General features: G+C 33.6%; 1 protein-coding gene across 1 annotated transcript; it reads left to right on the top strand.

The window, feature by feature from the left end:
• Positions 1 to 367: 367 nt before the first annotated feature.
• On the top strand, positions 368 to 5564 carry LOC126969757 (dolichol-phosphate mannosyltransferase subunit 1). Its single transcript, XM_050815317.1, has 5 exons — positions 368 to 643; positions 722 to 932; positions 1964 to 2154; positions 3252 to 3335; positions 4463 to 5564. The coding sequence occupies exons 1-5, from the start codon at positions 516 to 518 to the stop codon at positions 4596 to 4598; spliced, it is 750 nt and encodes a 249-aa protein (XP_050671274.1). The 5' UTR covers positions 368 to 515; the 3' UTR covers positions 4599 to 5564.
• Positions 5565 to 10965: the final 5401 nt, after the last annotated feature.

Below are 10965 nucleotides of genomic sequence, written 5' to 3'. Positions count from 1 at the left end.
TATTTTGTATAGGTAGTTGGTGCAGATCAATCAATCGAATTTTGTCCGGAAAATTAACATATGTGGGTGAAGACGAAATAAAAACAGCTGCCTAACAATATTATGATAAACATAAACATTATAAAAATAAAAAATAATATGCAAACATTGCTTTTTATTTCAACATGGTAAAAAATTGCAATACCTACATTTCAAAGTAGAGTTAGTTATTTAATTGCGTCACAACATTAAAAATTAATTTTATAATTTTGAGCTTATATATAGTTATTTTCGGTGCCAATTTCCAGATGGCGCTAGTTTTCAAATAGACAGCTCATAATGCGTAGAGAGGGCTCTCTTTTCCCTATATATTATTATACTCTTTGGTCCCACCCCTGTTTGTGATGTTGTTGGTTATTTGCTGATATTTTTGTCGAGAGATATTTTTTGATTCGAGCCTGGGCCAACTTTCAAAATCAATTTAATTTCTTCATGATTCATCTATTTGTTAATATTAGCAAAAATATTTTATTGCCATGACGGGGAGTTCTCTTGATTCTGAAATAACAAGAAGTGATAAATATTCAATATTATTACCGACGTATAATGAAAGAGAGAATTTACCCATAATTATTTGGCTTATTATTAATTATTTGGATGGAAGGTAATTTAGATACCTCATGTATTTTCTTTTTCGCATACATGGTTTCATGTTTCATTTTAACAATGTGTGTTATTATAGTGGAATTGACTACGAAGTGGTGATAATCGATGACGGCAGTCCTGATGGTACTCTTGATGTAGCAAAACAGTTACAGAAAATCTATGGTTCCTATAGAATAGTTCTTCGTCCCCGTGAGAAAAAATTAGGTCTTGGTACGGCTTATATACATGGAATAAAACATGCTACAGGAAACTATATCATAATTATGGATGCAGATCTTAGCCATCATGTGAGTAGTCTTATTTGTTAAAACAACAGTTGTGGTATAAATTATTAACCAATTATGTACTATAATTCATTTTGTGTAAAAAATGTTAATTGATTTGTGAGGCATATTATTGGTTCTATAAACTTACCTTCATAAGATCTTATGTGAATGTGTTTGCTCCTCTTACCAGCATTGCAACAACACATGCATGTGCTTTAGTACTGTCGCCAATGCAAGTGTTAACACACATGACATATACTCTCATTTGTTTTAAAGTTATTCTCTCTCTCAAGACTTCCCTCAAGACTGAGGATCGTGGTCAACAACAACATCAACAAGTGGTCCACACTTGGAGTGAACTATTTGTTTCCATCAGCTTCTGTACATCATGGCCTTGGCAATGGAGCTAAACCTCAGGGACCTGAAGTCTATTTGGTAGGAGATCAGCTGCGAGCTCACTTGCCATTTATGTTCCCAACTACGATCAATTTCTCCAGGCTCTCATTACCCCTTCGTATTATGTGGCCAAAATACGAAAGAGTTCTTTAGTGGCATAATGTGGACAGACAGGTTCTTATCTTGAGTTGCGAGAGGAAGTAAGTCGAGCGGGCTGGATGGCATTTCTGAAATCGTGCTTGTATTTAAAATAAAAATCATTTATTTCAACCGACTTGGATAATAATTTGTAAAATACAAGCATAGATTTTGGATTGCTTGAAGATAGCTAGCCCTCGACTGCCCATTTGACAGGAATATCAAAGGACTCCTACCACGTTAGGAGTGTTTTGATCTTATATATTTATTAGCAAGCCCATAAGCTTAACTCAGTCAAATGCCTGTTTAATATCCAGAAATACAAATGAACAGTATTCTTTATTGTCAAATGTATTTCGGATGCCTTTTCATACTCTGGGGATCTGCTCAACTAGCGTAGTTGAGAATTGTTCTTTTCAAATATACATTAGCCATATAATAAATTTAGTACTACAATTGTTCATTTTATATTTCCCTCTATTTTGTATAACACTTAGCAATGTTAATTTTATTTCTAGCCTAAATTTATTCCACAATTTATTGAGAAACAAAAAAGCAAAGATTATGATATTGTAACTGGCACTCGTTATGTTGGTGGTGGAGGGGTGTATGGTTGGGACTTCAAAAGAAAGCTAATATCAAGAGGTGCCAATTTTATAACTCAACTGCTGCTAAGACCTGGTGTCTCAGATTTAACAGGATCATTTAGGTTAGTATGTTGGTCTTCACTCAATATGTCAGTGAATGTAGATTAACCATAATTGCCTATATTTGTTAATATTTATATTAGAGTTTTGAAAATTTGAAAAGAGCTCTGTACACAACAAACTCATGTCATAGGAGCTCACTGAAGAAACCTGATGAACCATGTACTATTTGAGATTCCTTATTTAGATTTATTGAAACCGAACCGTTTCAATTCGGTATATGGTCTATTCAAGTAAAGCAATGAAAATAAAAACCAGATCTGCCTCGCAGATATTGGCAGTGCCTAGACACCAAGTGCTTAATTAATTGACCTACACCAATTAGAAATATTAAAAATATTAAGTTTTAGATTTTAATAAAAGAAAAATATTTTGGAGTATTTATACAATAATGTATGCATTGTTACCATGAAGCAAAATAGGTAATATTTATTTTTATAGTATGCATTATATTATATTTATAAATTATATTACAGTTATATATTATACAGTACCTATTCCCATTTATAATATATGTATAATAATTTAATTAAGTATAAAGTCTTAATATGATTTTATTTTATCAGAGCTGGTGAACAATAATAACATGCTTGTTAGGAAACACTCATATGTATTCTATATATTCTCTTGGCTCACTTAAAAATAAAATACTAACATACTTTTTAGTCAAACTATTAATTTATAGTTTGGCACTTTATACCTAGTAACTTAAATTAATTTTAACTTAGTTAACTTTCATTTGTACTTAGTTATGAAACACTTATAGGTGTACGGTCTGTATATTCAAATTGTAAATAATGTAAAGTTTATATTTGCAAATGTATTAATTTGTATGCTGTTGATGTGCCTCATAAATAAATATAATAAATAAATCACGGCCCGCACAATGTTTTTACTTCTTTTCCATTATATAATATAGTGCTGTTTTTTTTATTTTGTTCACTGTTTTATTTTTTAATTTTTTTTTGATAAAATTATGTGTGGTGTTTTAGTATTTTGCTATAAATCTACTTTTATTTATAATATATGAAAGGTAACATGCCTGCTGCAGCCCGAGATGAAGATGTAAACTTAATATTAAAGTCTATTTTGTTTACAGATTATACAAGAAAGATGTACTACAAAAGTTGGTTGATAGCTGTGTTTCTAAAGGCTACGTGTTCCAAATGGAGATGATTATAAGGTTCCAATATCTTTATACAATTTCTTTTAGCTTGGTCTGAAAAGATTCTGACCACAACATGAAGATGGCAGCACTCGTACATAAAAACTAGTGAATTTTATTGTTCATTTCTTGATCAGTTACCTGCTCACCATAGTTTCAGCCATTTTGGATTACCTAATAGTTGTTTGAGGGAGTTGATGTGATTGTTTTAGCGAAAATGGACAAAATCGATTATCGAGCTGTCATTAAATATGTTATTTTTGAAAGGCAATAATATAAATAAAATTAAAATAGTTAAATAAAAAAATCTTAATGCGGTTCACAGAACAACATCTTCTTACCAAGTTTCAATAGTACAGTTCTTATAGTTTTGGAGAAAGTGGTTGTGACATACAGACGGACAGATATACAGACATGACGAATCCATAAGGGTTCCGTTTTTTGCTATCTGGCTACGGAAACCTCAAAATGAAATCAGAAAAAATGTCTTGTGTGTTTGTTAGGTCGGAAACTTTTCACACCACCCACATATAGTAGACATTGCAATATTTCTCTTCCACGTCTGAGGATTGATAATCTCTCACATATTTTAGTTTCTCACTCTTTCTGGGGTAGAGTATTAGTTAACGGGACGTTGGGCATTAGGCAGTAGTAGTATTATCTAAAGTAAATTTATTATTGTTAAACATTCAACTTCAATAAACACACAGGCAGTGGCCCTATAAATCCTCATAATAAAATATAGTACCAGTGCTACTTGTTGTCACAAATTTCCTACCAGTGGGAGGCTCCTTTGCATAGGATGCCGGCTACATTATGGGTACCACAACGGCGCCTATTTCTACCTTGAAGCAGTAATGTGTAAGCATTACTGTGTTTCGGTCTGAAGGGCCCCGTAGCTACTGAAATTACTGGGCAAATGAGACTTAACATCTTATGTCTCAATGTGAGTAGCGCAGTTTTAGTGCCGCTCAGAATATTTAGGTTTTTTCAAGAATCCTGAGCGGCACTGCATTGTGATGGGCAGGGTGTATCAGTTACCATCAGCTGAACGTCCTGCTCGTCTCGTTCCTTATTTTCATAAAAAAAATGTCTTCTGTGGTGCTTGATCATATATTTCAATTGGTCGGTTGTGTTTGTTTCAGGGGAAGACAGCTCAACTTCACGATCGGCGAAGTTCCTATAACATTTGTCGATCGTGTTTACGGCGAGTCCAAGTTGGGAGGTTCAGAGATTGTACAGTTTGTAAAGGCTCTGTTATACCTGTTCGCAACGACATAAAGTTCAAGTTAAACAAAAATCCAATGTATTATGTACTACTTGGCAAATAATGATTAATAAAACGTTATTTCTTGGCTATAATTAATTACCCATAATAACTCTTTAAATATCTTTTTTGAATATTCTGGATGGTTAGAATCATAGAAATAAGGTTGACAACGCACCAATTCAATTAAATGATCTGTAATTGCAACAAAATTAAGGATTAGCGGTAAAAACATGCACGCATCGCGCAGAAATCTGTGCCGGCGCTGCAACGAGACGCAGAGCAGGACAGACACATGTCTGCGCCGTACGTAGCTCTTAGTACGTACAGATATTACGAAATCTACTCTGCCCTGTGCTGTGTGGACCTGCGTCTCAGCACACGCTTCGCCTCAGTGTCGCGTTAACAAGCAGAGGTGACGAGCGCCGCGGCTGGCTTGCCCGCCGGCTAGAGACACTCACACTACCACAGTGTGCGTGTGAACTCGCAACCACAAGCAAAGGCCGCTCGTGTTTTTTTACAAGAAATATACCTATTTTTGTTAGCTTTTATTGTGTAATAATGTAAGAGACTTAAATATCATCATAACCATCTAGATGTTTGGTGTTACTACATAGTGTCCAAAGGTGATTTCCACATGCTGCACACCACACATGTGGTGTTTCCAGGTAGTTACGACGTGGGCTTCAAATAGTGTTTAGTGCTAATGGGCATCGGAAATTGGAATAATATGTTTTTGTTGTATTTGAAGTGTTGCATTCCTATAGTTGAAAAGTTCCTCCCTATATTCCTAAAGTATATAATAATAATCAGAACCCACGTCATGACTTTGAGACTAGTTCCAATAATGACAATAAAATGTGTTATTGTTAAAATATAGATTATAATGTAATTATTATTTACATAATATGAATAATGTAATGTATATACAGAATTAAAATAAATATTTGAAGGAAATAAAAAAAATTAATTATAATTTATTTGTACTTTTCATTTGAAACCATTATTGAATGCCCTGTGTTACCCCCGGGCGTAAAATAAATAGGGCAATTTCAGGTCCAATGGTGTCGTAAATGGCGACCAAGAACTATTCGATGTGGGACAGTGGTGCAGCCGTCCTATGACAACATCATGAACAGGCCTGACTGTCCGGGTTATTACTACACTAGTAGCGGCCTATTATAGCCATGTTTCACGTAGTTTAATATCGAGAATCGATGCCCAGCCTCCCTCCACCACAATAAGATGAAAGCGGTCCTTTAAGAGATTTTACCCCAGAAGGATACCAGTTCTGCCACAGTCGGGGATTCCTTCCTCGAGCATTCTCGATGCGACAAGATGTTAAGTTTCATTTGCCCAGTAATTTCACTAGCTACGACGCCCTTCAGGCCGAAACACAGTAATGTTTACACATTACTGCTTCATTTCAGAAATAGGCGCCGTTGTGGTACCCAAAATCTAGCCGGCATCATGTGCAAAGGAGCCTCCCACTCCCTACCCCAAGCTGAACACCTACGCTAGTTTTCTTTTTACACTCTTTAATTGACATTCTAGCAGTTCTTGTAACTTAATAATAGTTTGCCGAGGCTCTCTCCATTTCGGCCAATGTTCGCGCGAATAAATACTCGTACACCGAAATATAATATGGCCGACAACAGCATGTTGATCGCATAGAGATTATTAAAACGTTTAGACTAATTAGCGTTAAGAAAACTAAAGATCTCTGTTAACGTAGTGAAATCTGTAATAGAAATTGTAGCCACAGACTTAGCTTTTATTTTCAATAAGTGTGTAGATTGCGGTATATTTCCAAACCAAATGAAACAGAGCAAGATCACTCCTCTATTTAGGTCGGGAGATAAAGCTGACCGCACCAATTTTAGACCCATATCAGTACTACCAACCTTTAGAGAGATTCGAAAAAAATATGTTAACGCAATTAATTAACCATTTTTACAGTTATAACCTCATGCATAATAAACAATATGGTTTTACTCATGGTTTTTCAACCACAGATGCTAGTATCGAGTTAATAAGAAATATTTTGGATGCTTGGGAGGATTCATGTGATGCGTTAGGAGTGTTTTGTGATTTATCCAAGGCATTCGACTGCGTCCATCATGAAACCTTACTTCAAAACTTTCACCACTATGGGGTTAGAGATGTTTCACTAGATTTAATAAAATCGTACTTGCGTAATAGGATTCAAAGGGTAGACATTAATGGAAAAAGATCAACTGGTTCTATCATATCGATGGGTGTATCGCAGGGCTCAATCTTGGGTCCTTTTTTGTTCCTGGTTTACGTCAATGATTTACCATACCTTATTCAAAATAAACATGATATTATACTGTTTGCTGACGACACATCTTTGTTATTTAAAATAAAACGCCAGCAAAAAAATTTCTGTCAGGTTGACGACGACATTGCTGAAGTAGTAAATTGGTTTAATGTTAATAACTTACTTTTAAAGGAAAGGAAAACAAAATGTGTAAGGTTTACACTTCCAAATATAAAGCACCAACCAAAACCTATAAAAATTAATAATGACAAAACTTGATGTAGTAGAAACGACAGCATTCCTAGGCATTACATTAGACTTTAAGCTACACTGGGGACACACACACTACACTACTCCTCATATAAAAATCTTATGTAATCGACTTAGCTCTGCAGTATTTGCGATAAAAAAAATTAGGCAGGTGACAGATGTTGAAACGGCTAGACTTGTATATTTCAGTTACTTTCATAGTGTCATGTCTTACGGAATTATATTGTGGGGTAGGGCTGCAGATATTGAAAACATATTTGTGCTGCAGAAAAGAGCAATTCGAGCAGTCTATAAAATGCGTTCAAGGGATTCATTGAGAGAAAAGTTTAGTGAAATAAATATTATGACAGTACACTGCCAGTGCATATATGAGAACCTCCTATACGTTCATAAAAATATTACCCAATTTAAAAAGAATAGTGATGTACACAGTGTCAATACTTGAAACAAATATAAACTCGCAATTCCATCTACTAGGCTCCGTAAAATTACTAAATCTTTTAAAGTGGATTGTGTTATATTTTATAATAACTCCCAAATGAAATTAAAATATTACATATTAAAAATTTAAATGTGTCGTAAAAATAAATTAACATCTAAGGCCTATTATAATGTGAAATATTATTTGAATGATAAAGATAGTTGGAATTAATGTTCTAAATTTTGTTAATGAATATTGTTATACTCATTTGAATGCTATTGTTACTTTTGTACTTCATCCTGTCTTGCACTAAATAACTTATAAAGTTTTACAGTGAATAATTTTTTTTTGACTTTGACTTTGAACCTCATATCCCCGAATAGGACAGAGAGTATCATGATTTTTATTTTCTTTGTGTTATAATAATATAATAATAATAATTTATTTCTCTTAAAAACATAGTTTACAGCAGCTAGTGGTCGGAGTCACCTTTTAGGCAAATAATGCCTGTACCAGGTGTCTCCGCTCTTCCATTTCAGCAATGTGTTATTTTTAACAAAAGTTTTATTGATATGGTGGTGGAATAATAATAAAGTTATGAAATAAATATAATAAGGTTATGAAATGAATATAAATTAACAATTTAAATATTTGGAAAGTTATTTTTGAACACCTTAACAATTACAGCGACATAGATTTACAATTACAATTTTTAATTCTTAAAGAACATGTAAGTCATTTTTTATTATTATAAACATAAATGATAAATGTATGTACCTATGTGTGAGTTTTGTGTGCATGTGTGTATATGTTAAGTGCGAGTTAGATAAATTATAATATTCTGTACATTATTTAAGTTCTTTGAGTAAAATCTCCGCTGCCTCATAGTCGAGAGACTTTAACCACTTCTCTACGATTTTTTTACAGTCGTAATATTGTTTTGAGTGGATATGTAGCTTCTTATTTATTTTATTTTAAATTTGAGCTGAGAAACTATTGTATTGTGCGCTAGAAAACTTAGTTTTGGTTCGAGGCACTATAGTTACGTTGGGTTGCCTCCTACTTTGTTTTTTATTGATGAGATATGGTACGTCTTTAGGTTTTTTGAGTAAATCATATTTCAGAAACAGTTTCCTCACAGAGAGTAAACCGCACTCAAGGTAAAGTTGTTCTGTAGAATATCTGTAACTTTTGAAATACATCGCCTTAATCAATGCTCGTTGCGAGCGCTCAAAGTCTAAAAACTTTGTTTTTGCAGCACCTCCCCATACTGGAATGCAGTAGGTTAGGATGGATTCAACTAGTGCAGTATATATCCTCTTTAGCAGAGTGTTAGAGGAATCACTATCGTTCTCAGATTTGTCATTCTTTGGGACCACGTACCTCAGCGAGCGAAAAACCCAGATTAATTTTCTGACTCTTTCAGCCAGTTGATCAAATCAAACCGGATATATGATGAATGATACCAGGAGAGCCCCTGATCCAGTATGACTCCTAGATATTGGAAATTGTCTACTTTATTGATTTGGGGACAGTTACAGTTATTATGTTTGCTAAGTTTACAGTCATGAACTTTCAGAGTAAAGTTGCCATCGGGCTGACTGTTATTATAAATATATAATTATATATATAATTTGTTTTAGAAGTATTTAATGAGAGTAAATTATACTTCAGCCAAGCAGATATTTGAGCCATTCCTTTTTCAGCGCTATTTTTTACATCTACCCAGGCACTTCCAGAAAAGACAACGGCTGTATCATCAGCGTACCAGAAAATTTTAGCATTATCGATTTTAAGATTGCACATTTCGTTTATATATATTAGGAATAAAGTAGGGCCTAATATGCTACCCTGAGGTACACCATATGTAACCTCTGTAGCTTCGCTGGAATACTGTTCTAATTTGACTTTTTGTTTTCTTTGAGAAAGATAATCTTTAATAAGAGTTAATGGCATACCTCTGATTCCAATATTTTCCAGCTTGTTCACAAGAATAGGGAATATGTTCACAGAAACCGTGTCAAAGGCTTTTTTTAAGTCTAGAAATATAGTTATACATTTTGAATTTTGATCAAGATGTTCGGTTACTAATGAAGATAGCTCAGTTACAGCGTCTTCTGTGGATATACCTTTTCTGAAACCAAATTGCGAAGGAGATATTATATTAAATTAATGCAAGGCAAGATAGATATTGGTCTGTAATTAATTATTAACGTCATTTCAGTCCCCATTCTTGTATACTGGGGTAATAATTGACTGTTTTAATGAGGCAGGGAAGATTCCCTTACTAAAGCAAAGATTTACAAGATGGGTTATAATTGGTACAATATCATTCTTTACATACTTTAAATACTTAGTTGGGATCCCATCCCACCCAGGAGAGTACTCCTCGAACAGTAGTTCGTTTTAAGACTCTTTAATACAATATCTACTTCGTTAAGGTCTATTTCAAGAAGTACGATGGCGAAAGATCTATATGTTCTGCAAGTTGCTTACCAATGTCTGCAAAGAACTTGTTTACGAAATTATCTGATTCATATGGTGAAGACTTGGTGTTTAGTAACTCTGTGTTCTTAGATTTAGTTTGACTTGAGTATGTGATGTTTTTTATATTTCTCCAGAGTAATTTATTGTTAGCGACAGATTTTGCGATGAGATCTCTTTGGTATTGCCTTTTTAGTTTTTTTATTAAGTTATTTACATAGTTTCTGTATCTACTATGCTATTTTTAAAATTTCGTTATGAGGCTCATGTTTTGACTGCATTTGTAATTTATTTCTGTTATTTATATACATCTAAGAATACCGGGATTAATCCACGGCTTAATAATACGTTTGCTCTTTGGTATTTTTACTGTTACAATATTATTTTTTATAGAATCTGATAATTTTTGCAATAGCTGCTCACTCAACACATTCGGATCAGTGCAGTTAAATAATTCAAGTAATCCTAAGTCTTTTCAATAACTTCGAGCCTTTTCATAGTCTATTGTAGTTTTTATCTTATTGGCTCTCACAAAATGTTTAATTTTAGACAGGCATAAAAATGTAGTGTAGTGGTCTGTTGTAGTTGTATGTAATATGGACGATAAAAGCCGAGACTTTTTGTTTATTTATTTTTAACATAATATGATCCAAATATGAATTTTCCCTAGTTCACAACCTGATGACCTGGAAGTATTCCATAATCTGAGAGTGTATTGAGATAATTTACTTGTTATAGTGGATCACTAGACTGTCGAAATATTTAGATTAACGACAGTTTTCAATAACCTATTAATCCTTAGTTTAACTTACTAGAGGTAGACAAATCTGTCCTTTTACGCTTACTTACATTTCAATAACCTATTGACAGATAGCAACTAATAATATAACTATATTGGACATAACTATGGATGGATAAGATCTTG

Source organism: Leptidea sinapis, chromosome 19, assembly GCF_905404315.1.
Source record: "Leptidea sinapis chromosome 19, ilLepSina1.1, whole genome shotgun sequence".
Lineage (NCBI taxonomy): Eukaryota > Metazoa > Arthropoda > Insecta > Lepidoptera > Pieridae > Leptidea > Leptidea sinapis.
Note: the sequence above shows the minus strand (reverse complement) of the source record. Positions and strands in the feature narration are given on the sequence as shown.

What these genes read in the sequence shown, in the direction of transcription:
- LOC126969757 (XM_050815317.1), top strand. Translation starts at nt 516, where the DNA reads ATGACGGGGAGTTCTCTTGATTCTGAAATAACAAGAAGTGATAAATAT. An exon ending in GATTTAACAGGATCATTTAG is followed by an intron (nt 2,155 to 3,251) that starts GTTAGTATGTTG and finishes TTTTGTTTACAG; the next exon opens with ATTATACAAGAAAGATGTAC. An exon ending in CAAATGGAGATGATTATAAG is followed by an intron (nt 3,336 to 4,462) that starts GTTCCAATATCT and finishes TGTTTGTTTCAG; the next exon opens with GGGAAGACAGCTCAACTTCA.